Below are 25,130 nucleotides of genomic sequence, written 5' to 3'. Positions count from 1 at the left end.
TTCAAAACTTTCACAGCTACCCAGTGTTCTATTGACAAGGGAGGTAGTCAAACCCAAGAGTCTTGACTAGTATTTTCTCATAACAGGAGCATCCTTCCTACCTTCTGCCTGTCACCATCTGATGATAAAGCACAAACAGTTGGAATGGACAGAAATCAGTAACAGAGATTTGAAATGGGTGTCTCTAAGAGTGTCTTGTTATTTATTAATTTATAATAATGGTAGAAATTGTATAAGGAAACTAAAATCCTAAAAATGGACTGACCTGTTTTGTTTACCCACAGGGGAAGCATTACATTTGGCCAGAGATTTCGGCTACACCTGTGAAACAGAATTCCCTGCCAAGGCAGTAGGAGAGCACATTGCCAGACAGCACATGGAACAGAAAGAGCAGACAGCAAGGAAAAAGATGATCCTAGCAACAAAGTAAGAAGGGGGAATAATGTCAATTAAATCTGTCTGTTGTTTTTCCATTTTGAATCTGGGGGCTGGAAGAGGGAGGAGTGGGAATAAAGATCTGAGATTGTGGTGACTGCCATCACAACTGCTCAGTGCCAGAAAAGGAGAGCAAGCTTCAGCAGAGGTGCTGTAAAATGCTTGTTTACCATGAGAAGGTTTTAGTGGTGGCATTCTCCTTGCCTGCAGTTAGGGAAATGTACATCTTCCCATACTAAAATGATGTGATTTGGGAACACAGAGAGAACGCTATCACATGGTAAGAGCTGTAGGACAGAGCCTGGCTTTGCCTCCTGCTTGTACAACAGCAAAAACAAGGATGTGTGAGCAGGAGATCTAAGCTTCTGCTGAACTACTACTTTCTCTTACGTAACTAACATTAGCCTGATGAGGGAGTGTTTGCGGAGGGGCAGATCCTCTTTGGTTGTAAGATTTCCCTGAAGTCAAAGGCACTGGAGCAATGTATACCAGCAGGGGAGCTTTGCTAAAACCATTAAAGACACTCAGAGACACCAGGCTTTACTCAAAACAAGCCACTCACCTCCCTGGAGCAGCAACATCATGTTAGGATAACATTTCATCTGGGTTAATTAGCCTTGAGGAAGGAGGAATTAGGCTTTGTGAGCCATAGGAAATTGGAATAAATAGTCTGCATGGCATAAGTTAGACCTACACTAGGTGTGTGGTATACTTGCATGGGGTGGCCTTGAGTATAGTCATACTCCTCCTGAGCTTGCTGCAGTATTACACAGGGATACAGTAGGGGAGCTGAGTCCAGAAGCCAAGATACTGTAAATCTCTTTCCCAATATAGGAATGATTCAGGCTGAGATACATCCAACACAGAGGAATTGCCCTGCATTAGGGGTGAGAGATGACCAGTCACAGGATTGTCCCTTGCATCTTAATGTCCCTATGTGTGGTCTATCTGTGGGGAACAGAACGTATGGCTTTTGTGACTCTTGTGTCCAGAGATCTTCATCCTGAAGGTGACACAGACGTGACATGCATTGAAACCTCTCAGGCTTTTGAATGCCACAACTGCAGATTATGATCCTCAAAGTAGAGTACCATGTGATATGGGGAAATTTACCAGGTGTGAAGTTGAGGAGACCTCTTTAATCATGTTCCTAAGTTGGTTAAAAGGAATAATAAAAGAGGAATATAATCTTACTCTTACTTACATACATTTTTTTAGCGCCCAGGGGCTTTCAGAGACACGAAAGCAGCTAGAGAAAAGTAGTTCCTCTCTGCAAGCTGTGTCTCTCCATTGATACATAGCCCATCAACAATCTGCACCCTGTAACTTTGTAAGAGCTGGATATACCACTCTTCACCATACAAACAAGAGTTAAGAATGCAAATTGCCCTAGCTCACGGGTTTGCCCAACGTATAAAACATTGTTCAACTTTAATGATAGAAATCATTTTCTCTCTTTTCTGGCTCTAGAGAGATATACATTTTGCTGCAGATTGCAATAATCAGAGGATGACTGTCATGTCCTTCCTCCACTGAGGGACAATACTCTGATTACTCTTTCTCATCACTCCTTATCTACTCTCCCATCCTCCTTTACTCTTGAGATAGGGAGTCATGGACATCCATTATTCCAAAACTCTATGAACTTTATGCTTGTAGGCTTATTCTGCACTAGTAAAGTAAAAAAGGTCTTTTTTTTTTTTTTTTTTTTTTTTTCTCTCTTTTAATCAGTACAAGCAAACTGATCAGTGCTCTGTCGGCAATCGAAGGCCAGGACAGAACCCGCTGTAGTCAGAGCACTTGCTAATAGGGACCGATGGGTCAATGTGTGAGCTACTACTGCCCTCTCCTGTCTGGAAGGGGAACAGAGCTGCACAGACCAGCCCCCGATAGTGCAGGACACACAGTTCCATGACTTCCTATTACTAGCTTGACATTTCCCAGCCATACTTCCACGTTTCTGATAGCAAGTAGTCTTGTTATTTGACATAAGTGTATATTATTCAACCTACATACATAAGATCTAGACTTATAATATCATTGAATTCATTATCACTGCCTCGTGCTTGCAAGTGAAGGTACTTGAAAATGGAGTCAATTGTTCTTCCTTTAACAAAAATGAAAATGGAATTACAAGGAGGTAAAATCATTCAAAATAAATTTTGCCTATGAAAATAAATTGAGTGCCACTTTCCTTATGTGTTGCCACTGTCTCAATTGAGAAAGAGCCATAAAAGCATTCCTTTGGCAGAACTGGCTAGATCTTCTACATTTGGATTTTTAAGGAAAAATAAGGGGAAATAACAAAATTATTTCTGCAATTCCTGGTATATAGGTGGAATTCTGTGCTGGATTCAGACATTCAACTTTGGAGATTTGGGTTAGCTTGCCCAAGCACTGGTACCTACAATCATTTGAGATGAACTGCTAATCCAGCTTAGTAACAAGCAGCTGCTCCAAAAAGTTCATAGGCACCTTTTCATTACTGTATTGCATTTTCTATTTCTTATAGTCTTAAATACTACATATCCATATGCGAGCATCTAAATAGAACCCTTGATAACTGCAGTGTAGAATTCTCCATTGTCTGGTAGAAGCTCTATGTGTTATCAAGAGCATCTGTATCTTGCAATCATGCAGCCCGTCCATCCTGAGCAGATGCATCTCTTCCATGTACAGAACTGTGATCCATGTGCTAATAAAGACTACAGATTGCTTCTTTGGACACCAATAGCCCTCCTTAACCCAGGCAGGGCACCAAACCTGAAGTAACTCAGTTCACCAACCCACTCATTTCTATCTAATCCGAGGCTATATTGATAGTAGTACAATGAATGAGATCAGGAATATCTTCTGCTATGGAACAGACCATTTTTAGTGGCCTGTTCTTCTACAGAACAGCCACTTTAATGGCTCTGTCCATCCTGCTAAACTACTTGACCTTCTAAAACTACCTCTCAAAAATGATTCTTCACATTTGCTCACCAGGATCTGCTTAGGACAGTGCTACTTGATGCAACAAGGTATTGCTGTGGCCTATTCTAACAATCTGATGGTCTAGACAAAGAAAACTCAGAGCCCTAGCTGACAATTATCGTGGGAAGAAGAGATGGACTCTGTAGCCAATATGCAGCACAGAACACAAGTGACAGCAAAGGCAGAATGAAGCACTCTGACTAGGAACTGAAAGGATAAGCTTGTTAGGGACAGAATCATGAGCTAGATGAGCTCTTGGTCTGACCCAGCACAGATTTTTTTTACCTTTTTCTGATCATATACCAGACCATCCAATCTACCACAAATCATTAGTTGCCTCCCTTGCAGAAGTGTCCAGGATTCTCTACCTTGTTTATTATTTTTTTTTTATTTTTTTATTTTTTTAGCTGAGAATCTTGACACAGCTAATCTCTAATCATCTTTCTTTCTTCATGCAAAGTCACAGTCCATCATGGTACACAACTGTCATCCCTTCTCCCTGTCACTACCCAGGTAATGTTTTGTTGGTAGTGGAGGCACTGAGATTCCACTTTGAGTAAAAATCCCCTTGCAAAAGTAGGTTACTGCCTTTTAAAGGTTTTCATGTATAATAAAAAACATTTCTTCTTTCAATCTGCAACACTCAGTAAAGACTTTTGACATGTGAAGATGGAAGGGAACTTAATTGCACACTTGGTTCTGACACTTCTCTTTGTCAAAATGTAAGAACTTGTAAGATGAACTTTTTCAACAGGTAGAAAGTAGAGGTTGGAGGAAGGAGAGAGGAACGGTGTTGACAGGGCCGACTGGGGATAGCAGATTGTTTAGAAGCCAAAATGACTGACTGTTTTCAGTTGTTGAAAGGAACTGTTTTTCCTCTAAGGATCTGATTCATTAAAACTGTATGCCACATTTACATACATTTCTGCTGAATGCATCTCTTTGCCTGAAAGGCTAAGACGATGCTGTCTTTTCAAGCAGTGTCTGAGTCCATGCTGATGACAAGTGTTTAGAGAAATCAGGATTGGATGAAGTCCAGTGTCACAGTGGGAAATGGCTTTCTGCATTCCCTCTCCTCTTAGGATATAGCCGTGCTTTGTCTGTGTTCAAATCTGGTAGAACAGCGATATAATGAAGAGTTAAAACAAGTTAGCAGACTTTCCTTACTTGTAACAGGGCCAAGGAGAAACATGATAAAGAACAAAAAGCTGAGACTACCTGCTTAATTTCTGTTATGTCTCTGGCCCAAAGGACAGCCATTACAAGGTCGTGATGAAGAACTTCAACTCTATGTAGGATCAGATATGCAAAGCAAATGTATGCTAGCAGAAATCATACCATAGAGGTTCTCTTCAGTATTAAAACATGGGCTCAGACACAAAGTAAATGATGCACACCCTATGGCATAAGTTGAGATTTAATAATGTATTATTAAAATGTAAAACTGCTTCTTTGATCTTTGCCGTATCTTCTGTGCATGTTGTGGGAGACAATCTACACCAGCATCCATTTTCAGGAATCTGTTTTGATGCAGTCACATTCTTTAGGAGCAAAAATATATGAACCTTATCTGATAATGCCAGTGGGTCAGAGGATGTGAGAACAACCCCTGGCAACATTTAGTTTACTAGTTTAGGTGTAGTAAGCACAAACCAGCTGAGTATTAAGCTAGTATCAGGCTACATAGTTGAGTGTCCAGATTATCTGGAGGGCACTGTGCCCTTTCTGAATTCATGTTAAGTGCCTGTATTCCTGGTACACTCAGTGGGAAAGGGGCCAATCAAAGAAGTCTTGAGACAGACATTTGGACATCTCTCCTTTTTTAGCCTACTGAACTGTATCATAAACCAATTGAAAGGAAGTGACTTCTTGCCATCCAAGGTCCCAATAGCATTCTTCTGAGGGCATGGATCTACCTCCTTTCTTCCTTCCTTTTCTCTTTTATAATGAATTAATAGCACATGCATTGAGTAATTGACAAGTTAGCCCAATAAAATAATATCACAAGCATTAAAATATTTTATTGTTAGGTCCTATATAAGGATATCCCTAGTGCTGAGGTATCTTGAGAAGGAGATAGAGGGGAAGATAGATTTACTATCCTATTTAAAGACCTTAGACTGCTGGGAGGTCAGGCAAGACATATCCTGAGCTCCCATTGCAAGATGGTGAAACTGGGATCATAGGTCCTACCTACCAAAAGTCTTCATTAATGGTATATATTAATCCTAGCATGGTTTCAGAGATGAATTATTCCTCTTCAAGAGATTCTATATGTTGCCTGCTCTGGGAATTTGGGACAAGGAGGTGAGGGAAGATTAATTTGTCTTTAACTTCTTTAACACTATCTCTGCCAAGCATTTGTTACAAATGAGATCACCCAGTATAAAGTGGCAGTTATGGGGATCACCATTTCATAAAGTCAGCCCTACCTCATTTAAGGTTATTTGCTTTCCTTTTAGACAAATATGTAAAGAATTCCAAGACCTTCTCAGTCAAGACAGGTCACCCCTTGGATCCTCCAGACCGACTCCAATACTAGACCTTGACATCCAGAGACATTTAACACATTTCAGGTAAGATTTTAAAAGATCAATTACCCAAAATGTGTCATTTTTGTAAATACTACATATGAAGATATAACTGTATTTGTTTCCTTACTTAAGTTCTATATGTCTACATACGGACTGCAGTATTGTCTATATTCTGTTTGTTATCTGTGCCTGCTAGAAGCTTATACTTACCCAGCAAAGTACCTCCAGCTGGTTGTATTCACCCTACTGCAAGGGTAAGTGAGTCAGTCATTTTCAATATCTACTGGCCCAATATCCTTATCTCTAGATGTGAGCCAAATCACAAGCTAATCAAGAGAGAAGAAGATGGTCCACAAGTGTGGAAATACACATTCTCAGCTGCATTGGCTATATAGATGAATTAAAATACCAATGAATAGAGGAACAATTCAGCTGCATCCTTATTAATTTTCTAAATAGTCCCAGTGCTTCGTCTATGCTTGTAAATCCATTTGAGATTATGTCACTGCAATCATCCTATTCTATATAGCTTATAGATACTTCAGCCTCCAAACCACACTGGCCTCAAAGCACACTGTTTGCTGGGAATGGTCTTGCTATACAGGCTCCTGAACAGCACCTTGGAATGGTCTGATAGAATGGAAGTTTGCCCAGACCTAAACTGTGCCAGAGAGTGCTATAAACATGTAGATCAGTTCTTGTGACAGCCTAAGAAGCTGAAAATTTGCTGTATATGAACTCCAATGGCACACTTCATTGGAATTTTATCCAAATTATGGATAGAAGCATGTAGACAGCATACGATTTGCAAGATTTGTTAGCCCAGGTGTTGCTGCCCATTTTCGTGTTTTCACTTTATGTTGTGTGCTAGATACACAAGTGATGGTAAAAGCCTTTCCAAAGGGCTATGCTGAAGTAGTGAGATTATCTAAGAGATTTATCAAAGATATGTGATGAAATATCCTAGAAGTTCTTCTGCCATTGCTTGGATCACAGAGAAGAGTATATGACAGTTTGTAAACCAAAATATTAAGCAGGTTTTTTAATACTATAAAACTCCAGGTTGATCTTGCATATTCTAGTGCAGTGAGATGGGATACACTCCGTTCATTGGATGGGCAGATAGCTTCTATGCCCCAGTATTCCAACAACTTTTAGTTATTAAGATTCTGATAGAACATCAGAAACCTACCAGCTAGGTGATATGGGTACCTAATTTTCAGTCCCTCAGGCTTTGAATGGCATCCAAAACATCCACTTCTTCTACCTACATGTTTCATCAAGGCTAGAAGGCTGGGGTAATGCCTGGTCCACAAATATACGCATTCCTTTTCCATAGAGCTGTATTTGCCCTATTCATATATGAACACACTAAGACAATCTCAATTTTATTCTTATGCAGTGATGTGCACACACAGGCACACACCGCCTACCTCTATACATACTTTCTCTTTTATTCCAAAACACTTAAATACACTTGCATATTAAAGAAAACATAGTTATTTAGACAGAATGTTCAAAGAAGGATCTTCATGAGTTACCTAGGCTTGTGGAAAAATAGTTAATTCAAAGAATCACAGAATCACTGAATGGCCTGGGTAGGAAGGGACCTCATGGATCATGAAGCTCCAACCCCCCTGTGCCATGCAGGGCCATCAACCTCCACATTTCATAGCAGCCTAGGCTGCTGAGGGCCCTGTCCAATCTGGCCTTGAACACCTCCAGGGATGGACGGGGCATCACAGCCTCTCTGGGCAGCTGTTCCAGCACCTCACCACTCTGTAAAGAATTTCCCCTTGACATCAAACCTAAATCACCCTTCCCTCAGCTTGAAACCATTTCCCCTTGTCCTTCTGTTATCAACCCTTTCAAAGAGTCAATTCCCCTCTTGTCTGTAGGCTCCCTTTAGGTACTGAAAGGCTGCAATGAGGTCACCCCACAGCCTTCTTTTCTCCAGGCCCATTACATGCACACAAAGTAAGTAGGATAGAGGATACCTAATTGCCAGGGATTCCTGTGTTCAAAGAAATGGCAGTAGGGGTAAAATGCTGGCAGCTTCAGCTACAACAGCTGTCAACTGGTACAGCTTCCATCCTTCTTTCTCTGCCTGACTTCAGTGGGTTGGAGTACAAGGCTTCTGTATGTGGTTCTTGGATCAGTCAGTACTTTCTTTTATACCTGCTATAGGCAATAAGCATTGGACTGTAGATGGGTATCTGGAAAAGTACAGGTCTTGATCCTTCACAGATGCTTCCCTGGGCTTAAATAGGACTGCTGTCTCTTGAATGTGTGCCTGGGAAATGCTGAGTGCTGCCAGACCCATAGGCTGAGCTGAGACCACATACTTTTCCCATCTATTGCACAGAACTTGAGGTCACATCCAACTTCTGAACCAGACCTCTAACTCTACTCATTGACATGCGTGTCTCTATTTCAGCCAGGTGTATAACCTCCTGCCATTGTCCATAGGGATCTTATTTCAGCCATTGGAATCTGCAGTGCAATTCAGCAAGACTAACATAAACATCTACCATATGACAAATTTATCTCTAAACTCCATTGACTGATAAGTCTAGTCTAGATGTGGGATCTGAGCCAAACGGTACACATGTATACTCGCTTATATTGTAAATACCTAAATTTAGTGTGAGCCAAAAAAAAAAAAACGATTCTCATCTCCTGCTTGTAGCAGTCTTCAGAGCTTCGTTGTCTATCACTCTACCACAACTTGCCTTCTTGATTAAATATCACAGAAGGCAAATAAACCTGTCTCAGATGGCAGAGAAGATGTGAGAATTTAACTCATATGTTTTCAAGGAGAACTGATTATTTTCTGAGTCAACAGAGATTCCTCTTCAAAGATCACTTGGTTTGTCTGTCATTCTCTGCGGGATGATCCTCAGACTGAGCCAAGCCCTGTCACAGGACATTTGCTGTCGAGGATTAGTTGAGGATGAGAGATGAGGGAGAAACTCATGTGCAAGGAGAAGGTCCTTGTAACCCAGGAACAGCAGTCACTGCTGTCTTAGGCGTAGCACAGCCTCCTACTGGCTACAAGCATAAGGAGCTGTTTGTCATTGTACATCTGAAGAGAAAGGTTTCTTCAAAAAATGTTGGCAGTGTCAACCTAACAGCAAGCTAAGAATTCAGATCTTCAACATGCATTGGCCTCCACATCCCTGATCATAGGCCTTCATCTAAAACTAGATTTCTGAAAGAACATGTCCTTATCGATTACAGTGAATTAGAAACACATATGAAGCATTTATGTCTATAGATAGTTTTGCAACTGTATGTCAGAGAAATATTTGACACCTTCACCATATTCACTGTCGAATACCCTGATAATGCCTACAATAATTAGAGATTATTTGGACTGTCCTAATAAGTGACTGACCAAATATGACCAAAGTGAATGACCAAAATAGCCAGGAGTTGTTAGTGCTCTGCCCAGAAAAAAAAAAAAAAAGTATAAATCTGAGTGAGGAACTACATAAAAACATTATAAATTTCATGATATGCTTTTTCAATAACGAATTTTTCATCTTCATTTCTATCTGTGTTCCAGAGCTGTAGGATTAATCACAATAAATTCTCTATGTCAGTGATGTATAAATCTCTAGACTGAGATTACAATTACTTTTGGGAAAGGCAGTCTGTAGACTTAAACAAGAACCTCTGATGAAGCACTTTGAATATTTTAGCATGACTTTGTGTTTTCCAGCCATTATTCAATATGATCTGAATTTTGATCACAAGACCATCAGTAATCCCATAAAGTTTCATATAGATTTACCATCACAAGAAGCGGTTAAGAAATTCTGTCTTCAAGCACCGAAAGTTGTTCCCAACAATATGAAATGTTGAGATTTTATACATATACATATATGCTTATGCCATATGATGCCAGAAAGAAACAGAACTTTTATGATCAGGAAAAAAGTGAGAGAAATCACATAAATATACATTATCAGAATAACCTCAGTTAGGCCCTTTCTAAAGGGCTATAAAATCTGATACCTATTAGAATCCAACATCTACTACTTTAGGGTAAAAGAAAGTGTTTTTTAGGAATAAATTGCCTCTGGTAAATGTGGACTCATGATCTCTACTTGCTTGCAATGTTTCTTGCTCAACATTAATAATTAAGACTAGGGCTCACAGGCTGGCACAGGTCAAATATGAGCAAAATCGGTTTTAAAACTTTAAGCTCACAGTTCTCTCTGATATTTTCCCACCAAGTCCCAGTTCTTCAAGATCTTTAAGCGTGTGTCTCATCTGAAGCACAGGACAGTCCCCATGAAGGGCTCAGAAATGCTGGGTTTGCTCAAACTCCAAACTCAACTTCATACACAGCTTAGAACAGGGGAAAACTTCAAAAAAGCTGCCAGTGAGCCTGAAAACTGCTGAGTTTTGCACAACTTTACCAAATACACAAAAAAACAGAGGCTCATCTACACCCCTGGTGCAGCCATGTTTGTGCAGTTGCTCTGAGATTCCTGTCTGACCTGAATGCAGAAAACTCAAGCCTGCAAGAATAATTTCTCAGTGCTGTATGACCATGAAGAAGCAATTCTGTAGAGCCTCATATTCATAACAGCAATTACTTAGCATTACCTCTGCCAGGGTCATGTCAGTTATGCTTTATTCAAGATGTCTTCCTTTTCAATGCATCTTGAAGTATCTTTCTGCAAAGATGCTGAATTGATATTAATAAATAAAAAGGTGCCAGGGTATAGGCATGTGTTGTCTGCTTGTGCTGTTTGTTAGCAAGATCCTTTATTTTTTTTGTTGCCTAATCTAAGAAGCGTTGTACCAAAGGATTCCTCATCACAGTGGCACATATATATTTCTAATACATACAATTATTACTAATATATATATTATAGTAATAGACATACTATATATATTATAAATATGCATACAGTCTAAGAATTCAGGAAAGCATTAGCCCTTCCTGGAGTTCAGCTAGGTGCCTTAGTTGCACTATAAAAAACATACTAAGGATAGAGAAGTCCAACCTTGTCAGGACTAGATCATTTTACCTCATGGGCAAAGTGTTGAGGCAGCTCAGATTTCTAACCATGTGCATAAACGTGGACTCATGAAGAGGTGATGTGCTGTAGGGCTATTCATGCAATCCTTCAACTCTTCTTTGATTCCACTGTGATAAATGCAGCGGAGCAAGTGGAATAATCCTGTGGGTTGTGTCTAGCCTGAAAGCCATGACTAAAGACAAAATAAGCATTAAGCCATGGGGCAAACAAGAAAACCCAGAAAAATCCAGTTCCATACTGAGACTTTTTGTCCAGACTCATGACTGTCTCTTTGTTGTCCTCTAAAGGCTGATATGTGTAAATGCATGTATCAGTCCAAACATCAGAGGGCTAAGTCAGCACAGTACTAGAAAAGAACCCAGATGTTCCTACAACATTAAAGAGAGAAACCCATTTCTCCAGCCCTTTGCTTTCAAAATGGAGTGAGCATGTGGAAAGGGAGAGGAAGATACTAGACAGAAAAAATGAGTGAGAACAAAAATATTTGGGGGGAAAAAACGAAAAAAAATATTCAGATAAATCTCAGTTTCTTTCAAAATGCTGCCTATTACTTATAATTCAGAGCCTCTTCTTCCAAAAGCCCCACAGAATCAAATAAAACATTTGTGTACATATGCATATGTCTGTATGTGCAAGAGGGAAAAGATGAGATTTTAATTTATCCTGGAACTAAAACTGTTTTCAAATCCCACTGATGTCAGCAAGGCAGAGATTTCATCTTTCTTTATTTTTTCAAGACAGCAAGGTTATACAAATCTCTCTAGCATTGTAAATTGGATGTCTTTGGATTCAGAACAGGTAAAAGAGCCTAGTTTCACACTCAGTGAAACTGAGAGACAGCTCTCAATTATCCAGGGTGATGGGAGGAAAAATAGAGGTTGGAATGGTTAGAGAAAGCAGAAAGATGAATGTAAATGAAATTCGTATGTAGAGCTTTGACAGCAAGTTAGATTAGAAAAGCTTGGAAATGTTGAACCAGGGCAATTGGGAACTACAGCAGAAGAAGACAAGCCTACCTGGATGCACAAGAGCTCTGAGATACACACCCAGAGATCATATGGTGCAGGTTGGTTGTTAAGTGAGATGGTGAAGCTTTGCATAACCCTCCAACACCCACAATCCTGCCACTAGTTCAGCAGAGCTGAGTGCTGGCATTGCAGACCAACAGTTAATTCTGCTGAATCTGAGTCACTGCTAACCAGCACAACCAGCTAGTACAGTGCTGGTGTTTTGATGGCACATAAGCATCTCAGTATGGGAAATGGTTGGCGTTAACTCACAAGTCACCCGTCTCTTGGACACCTCTCTCACATATATCTCATCCTGCCACCTCCACAGCAGAGACCTAGGCCAGATTAACTGATTGCTTTCTGTTGCATAGACCCCTGCTCTGAAGAAAGGAAATGCTTCCGTTGTATTTCAGGAATGGAATGTAGAAATTAAGACCCCTCCCAAATACACATACAAGCTAATATTTTAGACAGTATTGACGTGGTCCTGAACCCTTAGACACAGCTGTCTATAACGCTTGATTGCTATTGTGGTTTCCTGTATGCATTTGGCCTTGACCAGCTCTTTCCATCCTAAACAATTTCCAAGCACAAGTTAGCTTTAACCCTGTCAAAGGGATGTTCCCAGTTGGAATCAGAGAAGTTGCACCACATTACAAGTTAAAATACTTGAATAAAGGAGATGTGGCCTCTCACAGCAGAGGAGGAGCCTAGGCACTCTTCACATCACCAGCAAGGGTATATGTGACTAGAGGCATATCCTAGCACCAGTTTAAATACTTTGAAATCATTCACTTGTCTCACAGATCTGGGGATCTAGGGCCACTTTAGCTGTGAAAGGACATTCTGTCTCACGTGCATCTGCCATTACCTCAGTTCAAGAGATTTTGTGAGCCCCATATCACATCTACCAGTCTTACCATTATTCTGGATGTCCTATAGGATCTCTAATTGAATGAGTGAGCTTGAGTGGATAACCCTTAAGTTGTAGAATGTTCATGTTGCAAATAGTGGAGAACAGTTGTTATGTATTGATTGGTAGCAATGCCCAGGAAGGTGGTGGAGTCATCAACCCTGGAGGCATTCAAAGAATATTTAGACATTGTGTTGAGGGATGTGGTTTAGCAAGAACTATTGGTGATGGGTGGATGGTTGGACTGGATGATCTTGTAGGTCTTTTCCAACCTTGGTGATTCTGTGATTCTGAGAGAAGCCAAAAAATGTGACACAAAACCTTACAAAAGGAATATTTGCTGAGATTGTACTCAAGAGAATTGTGCACGTTTCTTGGCTTCCACAAGTACAGGCTCTCTGATCTCATTAGTCAGTCTCTTAGTCTTACATTCTCCACTTGTAAAATTAGGTTTAAACATATCTTCTTTGCCTGCTTTTGGGTCACTTGTATGTGCAAGAATTTGCAGTGGACAGAAAGCTCAGCTATCCTACTAATGTCATCCATTACATAGGGAAAGATGAATATCTACTGATTACAGAAGTGTGATCCTGTAAGGTTGCATTTCGTCAAGGTGCAATATCACATCCACATCACCTGTTTTATATATAAAAGATTAAAACAGCAAAATAGTGAAGGGAAAACAACTTCCTTGCAAGTGACACTTCTTTCACTGCAGAAACCTTATATAAACAGACAAAAATAATAGGCTCAGAATACTAAAGCAAAAGAATGAAAGCAATCATCATCCTCACAAATTATTCTGCATTTTGCCTAGCCATCCAGCTGATATGAAACACCTTTCCTGTGAAACTGTTTGAGACAAGAGTTTTGTCGTTTGGTTAGTCTCTGAGCCTGAAGCTGTCAGCCTCCTGTGAGTGCCTAGCATCACACTGACAAGGTGACACAGAAATCAACAGAAAAAAAAGCAGAGGCTCAGACACTGGGAGCAGCAAGGAAGCAACGTCATTCTTTCTGAAGGGTAAATGAGAGCAATGAAATAGGTTTTGAATCTTGGAGCATTTTTATAATTGTAGCAAAAAGCTAAGACCAAATTCTTTCTGCTGGGTTGCAATTACAGATATACATGCACAACCCTTTTGTATTTTTCACTTTTTCTTACATTTACTTTCCTATCAAGAGATAGAGCATATGCTGTCATAATTCCAGTCATCTTAATCAGGGGTAGCAAGTTACTGTTTAGATGCACAGATTGAAAGAAGCTTGGTGTGTGACTGTGTGGTGAAATAGATCTGGTACCCTCTAGAGTTCCCCAGTTGCCATGATTTCTCAAATCTGGCCCTCAATTCAGCTGGTTGAGGAGGACCACACCTCCTAGCACTGAGGTATTTGCAATCAAACCTTTAACCCTAACCCTAATCCTAGCCCTTACCCTATTCCTTTGTTTTTCATATTGTTCCTTCTTTTACTTGTTTTTACATTTGCCAAACGCATTAGAGTTCATTCCTTTTGTATTTTTCCAGCATTCTCTTTCCAGGGATTCTGTCTTCAATCTTAGAATCACAATCATAGAATTATAGAATGATTTGGGTTGGAAGGGACCTTTAAGATCATTGCGTCACTTTGCTTAGCAGGGATTCTGTCATCTCTTCCTGCTCTGTTCATAATCAAAATCCTTTTGAAAGGGTTGAGATTTTGTGTGTGTGTGTGTGTGTGTAGAGGATGAATTACCAATCCAGGCAAATCATTTGAGTTTTATAATGAATATTCTTACTGTACTTCTTCACAGAGGGTGAAGCATTGGAACAGGCTGCCCAGGGAAGAGTGAAGTCTCCATCCTTGGAGGTTTAAGAGATGTAGGTGTGGCACTAAGGGATTTGGTTTAGCGGTGGGATTTGGTAGGGTAGGTTGACAGTTGGATTAGATTATCTTGAAGGTCTTTTCCAACCTAAATGATTCCAGGATTCCTTTAAGGCCATCATTTATGGAATTAAGAGATCTGATGAGAATCTGTTTTCTTTCTCTTCATTAACATATAAATGCCTTGCTTATTGAGGAAGGGACAAATGTGTATTCATCAAAGATCGAAAACTGTGGAGACTTGACATTTTTTCAATTCAACACTTCCTCCTGATTCCCAGGAAAAGAATTGATAACTCCACAATCCTAAATCACTGGGATATGATGTTGCTTTAAACACATAACTGTGTTTATAATGCTTATTATAATGCTTATACATAATGCTTAGCTCTTCAGTTTTTCTTGTCTGAGGAGATCAGTATGGCTTCTCAGCCATGATGCTCCACTGTAGAAGTCTACACATCATAGAAAGTCAGCTGAAACCCATTTGCTTCTTTGCTTTGCTGTGAGGCAAAGATATGATCGCTAAGCGAAAGCGGAAGTTAAAGGAGCTGTTGTCTGTGGGAGGGAGGTGCTTTTGCTTTCTCAAGTTAACTAGTCATCTTGAATCTCTCTATGATTTCACTGGTGTATTTGGCTCCTCAAGAAGTAATGGGCAGCAAGGCCACTTTTCATCCACAAGGCAGAAGCCTGTGTATTTTTTTTTCTTTTTCTCAGTGAAAACTAGCAAGTCATGGGGTTATCCAGTGTTTTACTGGGGAGATAAGATACGCTGTGCTGGAAACATTTATTGACAAACATCCAAGAGCTTCTACAAGTGCCATGTGCACCGTAGTTCAATGTCTTAATCTTTGGTTTGTTGCTTGAAAAGATTTTATAGACACAGTCCTTGGTATTTCTGAGACATACCCTAGGTAATTCTTCTAAAATCCTGGAAAGTCACCCTTAAGATCCAAAATCCACAGAGCTGAAATCGAATACTTTGGGAACAGAAAGCATCAGTTTTAGTGCTACCCTCTCACTTTTTCTTTGCTTTTATATGCAGTTTTACTTGGTCAAGATATTCCTTGATTTAACCATGTGGTTAGGAGAGCATGTCTTTGATATAATTGTTTGGTTATAAATGGAAAATAAGCATGAGAGCCTACATTTCAAGGCAGCTTTTTATATGATATTGCCCACTCTGATCCTATAGACTGTTTATCCCTGTAGCACATGCTGGTCATATTCCAGCATTCATCACAATTATCAGTCTAACTTCTGTCATAGTTAGGAACACTGACCTTCTGAAGTGAGATCATCTCAATTTAGCTTTCTGGGCAACCCTCATAAGGGAGACCTTGCAATAAACAGAAATCAATAGAGGCACCTCTAACTTAGGAAGTTATTTGTATCAGTAAGATTTGAACCTTTTTCCATTTCCTTTACAGCCATCCAAAATCTTATCAGATCTCACTACTCGTTATCTGCCATGCACTGTTAAATTTGAAGTGGTTCTTCACATTTAGAATTGCGGGAAATTTCAAACAACGCATTTGAGCTCGCTTTTTCTTTATTGTTTTGAAGTATTTATTTATTTTAAATGAGGCTGTAAACATTCAGTGCAGATGGCCTCTTGCCCCCCACAGAGAGAGAATCTGTTTCTTTTGCCACAAGTCGAAGTCTCACCAGCCTAGGGTATGAAGGAGTCCTTGAGGTAGGTGCCAAATGAGAACCCAAGCCTTCAGGCAGAGCTGGATCTTTTCATTTTTAAGTAAGGCCATCTTTAAAACATGAGCAGACATAATTGCATCGTAGCACCAGGCAGGATTGCAGGGAGATCTGGATGTCCTTAAGCATAAGGATTTATAATATGTTGGCCTGCTATTCACAGCCTTCTGTATGAATCTCCCTGTGAACAGTACCCAAATCAGACACTTTAGCCTTACCTTTTAGAACAATAAAGTTTCTTGCTTACAGGAGTTGCAATGAAGTGTACTAAAAAGCTGTGAATACCCAGATGATTCCATTATAAAACCTTTGTGTTTAATTTTAGGATCTTAAACACAAATGAAAGTCTTATAATGAAAGCAATTCTCTTTGTAGGTGTGAAGCACACCGAAAATGAACTGACTTTAGTGGGAGCTCAGTCAAGTCTAAAAATCATGCAATTAAATATGACTTTCAGGAAACATTTTAATACTTTGCTATTAGTCTTCTGTCTGTTTTGCCTGGGATTTAAATGTAAAATCAGATTTTCTCCCTAGATTGAAACTCACTTTCATCAGCAAAGGGATATTATCCAACTTTCTTAGATTTTTCAAAGATTTGCAGATAAACAAAGCTCACCAAAATTAGAGTAGTGGGAATTACTGATAAAAATGTAAGATAAAATAGCAGATAGCATCTCTTTGCCTTTCTATGCCTGTTACATAAAGTGGGGCCAAAAAAAATATACCCTCACAGGAGTATAACATGGACAGCTGGTCAGAAATTTTCTATAAAATAGTTTCTTTCAACAAGCATCATGGGGAATTTAATAAGTTTTGCATAACTTGATCTATGGAGAACAAATGCGACAGGAATCAAAACTTGTGCTATCATTAGACTTCAGTGCTATTTCAAGGTTGTTGAGTTTTTCTTGTTTTGTTTAGTTTTAATAAGAAATACAAAGTAATCTTTTAAAAACATCTATTTTTTAATTACTATTTTTGATATGTAAGATACCACAAAGCAGATCTATAAAGGAGATAAACCCATAACTTATTCCAGAAAATCCCTTTCCTATAACCATTAGTTTTCAGGCACATTCAAGATTCTGCTCAGGCTGAAATACCAGCATCAAGGCATCTCCTTATCAGCTGTGTGCTGAAGATTCCCAGGTAGACAAGAGACTTGACTGTCTATGAAAAGATACAGCTCAGGAAACAATAGCATGGAACTTCTTTTTGGGTGTTATGAGGTGTACCATCAGTTCACTGCTTCTTTTAAATGTTGCTATTCTCCTGTACACCCACTTGCTTGGCATAAATGTCTTGTTACCATAAGGCATCTGATGTGGCACCAAAGACACATTCTTACTCAGCTTCATGTTGCAGCCAGAATCAATGGAGTAGCTTCTCATAAAGGAGGTGTCTCTTTTTCAAGTGCCAGACTCCAGACATCTCTGACTGTATTGAGTAAAGCCACAGGACTCAGTTCGGTTGCCTAAACATTGGCATCTGCTACCAACATGTAAAGATGCATAAAAGAAACCATAGAAGTGTCTGGCCTCTGAACACCTAGAAGCAAGGTGAACTTAAAGAAATTCTGTATCTTGTCTTCCAATTCCACACGAATGACTCAGGTGCCATAGGGCATCTCAAATCAATGAAGACTCTGCCATGTAGGAAACTGAATTCATTAAGTCAATTTGATTGTGAAGGGAGTTTAGGATACAGCTACAAGTTGACACTGTTGCTTACACACCTAAATATCAGATTTTGTCCCATTCTGGTGCTTACTGCAGTCTTGTTCAGCATTTGAGAACATTTTCTACCCTCATCCTTAGCCCTATTTTTTCTCAGTTTTCACTGTAGTATTCCCACTTCACTCTTCAGGGCGTATTGAGCTATTATATGAACACAGCACTATTCCTTTTGCTCAAGAGTGGAAATGTTCAAAGACAAAAAGGCCAAGAGAATTCTTTTCTAGTCAATCCTTTGTTAAACTTACTATTCCTATCTACTGGAAATGAATGACTGTAGGTACTTCTTAAACAGATAACTGGTTTCTTTCGCACATAAGTCCATAAATATTTTATGTATTTCTTGGTTCAGTCAGTTCCCCAAAACGTGGCACAGAAGACCACACAAGCAATGTAAAAACCATGAGGTATTCTAGCTAGTACAGATGTATTTGGATGTAATTTTTCTTGCTTTCTGATAATGTTACCTCCTTCACATTTTCATTTCTCCAGACTTGCAAAGGATAAAAATGAAGATGAATTCCAACACAAAATCTTTAAATCACCTGACCTTAATATTGGACTTGAAAGGGCTAAAAATACTCTTATATGTATGCTTGAGCTGGTATTGGTTTTGTAAACATTAAGCAGAGAAGACAACTATGATGATTTCTTTTCTTAGTATGCCAGACATTTCCCAAAAAAGTATGTAATAATAACAAAATTAAAAAATGATCCCAAAACTCCATTTTCTTTAAAAGGTTCAGATATTACTGTAAGTCCAAACTTCAAGAGTCATTGGTATCATTACTGGATGCCTGTAAAATAGTCCTTGTAAATATTTCATTATCATTTTCCTCTCGCTGCTAACCAGGGATAAACACAGCTTCCTGCTTTGAAAAGCGACTGGAATACTGGTGAATAAACATTCCAAAAGTGAGCTATTTTTTTAATTGCTTTCAGAACATCCTTCATAAAAGACTGGGCAGTTTCCAGTCTGAAACAGTGACGGAGTTCCGCACTGAGCCCTTCTTTTGGTTAGGAACTTCCTTAAGCATGATGTCTTCCTTAGCATTGCCAACAAACAAGGTTCCCACATCCAGCAGAGACAGGAAGATCACCCTGAAAGACGTCTTGGAGTCTTTCCCATGCTTGTTTTTGATATGTCCAACATCTTGGCAGTCGTCCATGTCTTGTATAAACTCTTTTCCCCAGACCACTATTTTTTTCGCTATTTTCTTAAACATCTTTAAAGGCTGAGAAGCCAAAATGTGGAGGAGAGGAATTCCCACTGAAGTGAAGTGTTCCTATTTCTGACCTCCGCATGGCTCTGTGCATTAAATTGGAGTTTACTGATGTGGTGCCTCAGACACCTGCAGTTACACGGGGGAGAAGAGCTTCACTAGCACAGGATGAAATAGTTCTTATTACTGAAATAAGTATTTTTAAAACTGCAATGATATTTCAACATTTGAAGTAGTTTTCTACTCTTTAATAGTTTTTAAAGGGAAGAAAAACATTTGGAAGGATTATGTTTTTTTTGCTTTGGGTTTCTTTGCTTCTGTTTTTGTTCATATTCTTCCACCTAGAACTTATCAAAATTATTCATTATAAGAATGAAAAAAATTTAGTTACCCATCTTAAGGTGTCTAGTACCACCTGAGAGGCCCTGTGCCTTACGCAAACAGTTTACGCTGCACACACATAATTTGAACAGACAGAACTGGAGTCAGTTGCTTAACAACTGATCTCTAGTGCCACTTCTGACATCCTGAAATCCTTGCAGAGCTGATGACTGGTACAGAAAACTGTGGAAAGTAGGAAAATTTCGGGATCTGCAAATAGAAGCCAAGCTAAGGTGCCTAAATGCAGTATGTACCTATATGTGCCCTGAAATGCATCTTTAAACTTAAATGAGATTTACCCACTATAAGACTGCTTGGCAACTCCATTAAGGCTTCAATTCAGTAACTGATATGTGAAAAGCACTGCTGAAATTCAGACACTTTACAGTGCAAAAAACATGAAGAACAAACTGCTATCTTGAGAAAACGGCTTATATGAACTAAAGGTGCAATAAGGTAAATCCACCCTAGGAAATTCAACCACCAATGCAAGAGTGTTGGAAACTGGTTATTTTTACAACTCACTGATCCTGGTCCAGTATTGGATATAGAAGTTGGTGGCCATGCATGCAGCAGGGGGCTTGGAGCTTGATGATCCTCGAGGTCCCTTCCAAACCAAGCCATTCTATGATTCTATGATGATTTGTCTGTGTGTTTAGCCTGGCTGAACTAGTTCTAGGTGTAACATTTCCTGGGCATTGTTTGGGCCAAGAGTTATTCCCAAAGGGCAGTTTGCACCTCACACTGTTCGATGCTCAGGAAGCTTAGCAGTCACAATCATGACCAAACTATGCCAATTGCCCTGGCGCTGTTTAATTTCCTACTGTGTATGCAACCGTACATGCCTCCACATGGTATCATAGAATCATCATAGAATCATAGAATGGCCTGGGTTGAAAAGGGCCGCAATGATCATCCAGTTTCAACCCCCTGATATGTGCAGGGTCAGCAACCTCTAGACCAGGCTGCCCAGAGCCACATCCAGTGGATAATCGGAATAATCAGAGCTTGCTTGCAAGTCTGACCTGTGAATAAGCCACACAGACTTGGCTACTTTCACTTAAAGAAAGGGGAGTCAGTCCTTCTGGGACTGGAAAAGTAGCAGTGCTGGGCAGCCTAGGGCATGGATCTCCTCTTGGCTCTGAAGTCAACAATACCATGTCAATCTGCAATCCACAGATCTGTCCCACAGTGCTTTAGAAGTGATGCTCCTACCAAAAGCAACCTTTGAAGCTGTATGCAGTCTGCTCTCACTGCTCTGCTCTTTTATTTTCTGTTTCTCTCACAGGTAATAAATAGTTTAGGGAGTAAGTCTCGATTTTCAGTCTGAAATGCGTGTACACTGTAAACACTTCAACGTATGTAAGTCTATATATATTTATGCGTGCATGCATTCCTTTTTCTTTCTCTTTCCCATCTGCAGTTTGATCACTCACGGTTTTGGAACTCCTGCAATATGTGCTGCCCTAAGCACTTTCCAAACTGTTCTCAGTGAAATGCTGAACTACTTGGAAAAGCACACATCGCACAAAAACGGAGGAGCGGCGGAATCCGGCCAAGGACACGCCAACTCGGAGAAAGCCCCCCTACGGAAAACTTCAGAGGCTGCTGTGAAAGAGGGCAAAACAGAAAAGACAGACTAGCTACATCAAACAGAATCTATTTCAAGAGAGTCTTGCTGCTGATATTTTTTTTAAATATATATATCATTGAGGGCGATTTATCTCCAGTGGACCAAATCAAAAAAAAAAGAAGAACCACAAAAAAACAAAAAACAAAACAAAACAAAAAAATAAACAGGGGGAGGGAGGGGGGGAATTAAAAAAAAAAAAAAAAAAGAAAGAAAAAAAAAGGAAAAGAAAAAAGAGAAAGATTAAAACAGAGAGAAAGAGAGAGCGCGAGAGAGGAAAGTATTCAACCCTAAGAACAGCAGTGTACAGTAATTGTGTGATGAAATTGTCACTTTTTTAAAAATTTATGTTGCTCTAAAACTACTTTTCGTGCATGTAGTATTTGATTGTTCTGAATGATACACTAACACTGTTTTTTATAAGCACTTCTGGACTTGGCTGAGGTGGCACATGGCGTTTGTTGCAGGCTAATGTGAAGCACTTTCTTCTCCGGCAGCAAAGTCAGGGCCAGCACATCAGCTGTGGGACATGCAGTTCTAGTATACTGGCTTTGCTTGCATGCTGGATAGGTTGGAAGAAGGGCTTCCTCTGGTCCATCAGAAATGCCTGATCCACTCTCCGCTGGGAAGACAATATGGAAACCTGGCTAGAGAGGAATCCACAGGTCGTGGGACAGATGAACTGTTCGTTGCTGGGGGCTGCATCTCCCCACATGGGAATGTATGATAAAGCTGCACTGAAACAAGGCCAGAACCTGTTAGGAATCTGTCCTGGCTATTCAAGCAGCAACTGAAGCATCTCCTGTGAGCAGAATATGGCAGACTAAATGAAAAACAACACGCCTCAATAGTTTCATTAAAAGCCCTGATCTCCTGTGAACTTCAGATTAAAAGACTGTATGGGCTTCTGTTCTCTGTCTTCTCAGTCCCTGGCCCCACAGCGCCGCAGTCTGCCATACCCAGGTCTCTATTCAACAGGATCAACACAGGCAATCGGAGTCTTCTTTTGTGTTGCCTTCATTTTATGATACTTTCTTTTCTCCAGCAGCTTGTTTCTGCAGCTTTACTGTCTTTGGAAATCCAGCTGAGGTGCAGAGGTCTAACAGAATCCACTCACACACACACACACAAAAAAAAATCTATAAAATAATAACAAAATGTCATATATGTCAGATTGGCACGGTCCGCAGCAGTTAAGTGGTTAACAATCTTACTAATATATTCCTGAAATATTTCTTTACCACTCAGCATACATCCTCACAAAGGAAACATTGAAGATGTAGTTTGAACTCAGGCCTCTTTGAGTCTGGAGGCATTTTGCAGCCATATTCTGGATTCTTCAATGAAACATTCATTCAATTCCTTTTCTGTTATCACTTTATTGAGAAAATTAGGAAGGATTGATACCATGGAGTGGGATTGTGCTGATAAGTAAACCCTTTCTAAAATGAACAAAATCAGTTTATTTCTTCCCAATGATAATTCATCTCTTTCTACAGCAGGAAAAGAAATACAGTTGTCCACATGTGAGTGTTTGGAGTAATTTGAGATGCTTTAGGGTATCTAAGGCAGACACAATTTTGGTAGAAATGACACAAAACATGTAGGAGATTGGTATTCCTAGAAGAGGAGCTGGAGGACCCCCTAGGACAGCACTACAGATGTATGAGTGGCCACTTGACATGCACACCAAGTTTCTAAGACAGATGAGAGGGGTCTGGAAGTTCATGCCTTTCTCCACCAATAATAACTGGCATTTAATGGTGGTGTTTTGTACTGCATATGGTTACGATTGGACTAGTCACCCTCTGCTCCCCATAATCAGAAGAGAGGGAAAGGTGCTTAACAGTGTACAGTTCATCCCATCTCAAAACAATCATGCCCTGAAAGTGTGTCTTTTTTTCCAACTAGATACAAAGGAAGACAGGACTAAAAGCGTTCATATTCTTTGTAACCTTCTAGTGCTAGTTAAGACACACAACATTCTTCATGACCTGCTTTAGATTTATCAACTTAGAGACTGTAAAGACTCTCCAAAGGCATTTACATCTATGACGTAGGGAACCAGATGATTAACTTGATCAGTCTCACTCTTCAAATGTATGGAAGAAAACAAAACATTTATGGCATGACACTGTCCTTTTTGAGATCAATAAGGACACTGTCATCAAGGTGAGAAAGCATGCTAAATCTAGCAGAGTCCCTATTTCCTTGTGTGAGGAAATCTGAAACAAAACAAAAAATCCCTATGATTTTGTTCAGATTTGTCTTTGCTCAAGTGTATAACTTAGGTGTCTACTTTAATACCATCAATCTAGGCTTCCTCTTTGCAGGGAAATGAGGGAAATACATGCATCTCCATGGGATTCAAACTCCTTAACTCACTAGTATCAGCTAAGTGCGTAACAGAAATTAAACTTTGCTGAATTAAGTTGTCACTCCAGTGCTCTGTGCTAAAATCAAGTGAATGTTCTTCAGTGATGTCTTCAACACCGTCTGCTTCACTGTGGAACCACTCTAGAAAATGAAATACTTGAGTGTGGACGTAGGCGAGCATGGGTTAAAAGTGAAAAAGAAATTCGTTTTCTATTGTCCAGACTGAAGGAGAGAAAGAAAAAGGGGAGAAAATTAAATATCTGACTGTGTCACTGATACAGATTTACCTCACCAAAATGTACTGTGGAGAAATTTAATTGTGGTTCTCTACTTCAAGATGTGAATAAATTCAAATTGTTTTGGTGGACGGAGGAGAGAAGTAAAAATGTTTGAAAACCCTTTTCACATTTCTCAGTGAAGTATCAGTCTTCTGAAGGTGGGGAAATGACTGTGTAGATTATTCTGTAAAACTGCTGAGAAAGCAATAACTTACTACAACCATGCTTGATATTTGAAATAACATATATGCAGAATTTGAAATAGTCACCTGTTTGGGGTATGATCCAAGGTTCCAACAGTAAATTATTTAAAGAGTTGCACCTATTGTTATTGCAAAATCCCTATGAGCCTTTGCTCTGCTGGCAACAATTTTTTTTCATCTTGATGATCACTTGATCTATAAATATTTACAAATCTGCATATTCTTAAAGACCCAGAACTTCTAGTTTTAGCCTTAATGACCTCTGGATTTTTGGAAGGTTTCAGTACGGATCTGGTTCAAATTGATTGAACTCCTAGAAATTCTTACCATTAAGAATCTGTTTGCATCTTCATCTCAATTTTTCCTATTTTTCCTTTGAAATCTTACCATATTAAAAAAAAAAAAAAAGAAAGAATCCTTTTTAAAATTTAACTGCAATGTTTATTGTCATTCACAGGCTTTGTTGTTTATTTTTCTCAGTACTTAATTTTATTGAAAGAAAAAATATTCGCTACTCCCTTTTCTGTTGAATTATCTATGGAATAGTTTGACATCAGAAAGCCTTTGGTTTTCAAAATTGAATCTTTCAGTGTGGTTTTAACTTATTAATTCACTGAGGTTTTGGTTAAAATCTCAGCCTAAGTTCTCATCCATTTTCTACACATACATGAACATTGTTCCCATGGTTTTGCTTTTATTTTTGCTTTTGTTTTTGCTTTTGCTTTTTTTTCCTCCATTTCTAAGACTTCGTCTCTGTGGAAATATCCTCATTTCAAAACACACTCATGAATTAGATCAGCCTGAAGGCC

At 39.4% G+C, this 25,130-nt stretch overlaps 1 protein-coding gene across 1 annotated transcript in view; it reads left to right on the top strand.

Moving 5' to 3' along the window:
- The window catches only part of TFAP2D (transcription factor AP-2 delta), a gene marked incomplete at its 5' end in the record, with an annotated part of 131,436 nt that extends 109,850 nt beyond the window's left edge, over window positions 1-21,586 (top strand). Inside the window, 3 exons of the mRNA XM_079550409.1 lie at window positions 285-426; window positions 5,874-5,987; window positions 21,258-21,586. Of these exons, the coding sequence (XP_079406535.1) occupies window positions 285-426; window positions 5,874-5,987; window positions 21,258-21,477 (476 nt within the window). The 3' untranslated portion in view covers window positions 21,478-21,586. The remainder of the gene's footprint in view (window positions 1-284; window positions 427-5,873; window positions 5,988-21,257) is intronic.
- Window positions 21,587-25,130: the final 3,544 nt, after the last annotated feature.

Source organism: Tetrao urogallus (genome assembly GCF_951394365.1).
Source record: "Tetrao urogallus genome assembly, chromosome: 2".
NCBI lineage: Eukaryota > Metazoa > Chordata > Aves > Galliformes > Phasianidae > Tetrao > Tetrao urogallus.
This window is presented reverse-complemented; position numbering and strand designations above follow the sequence as displayed.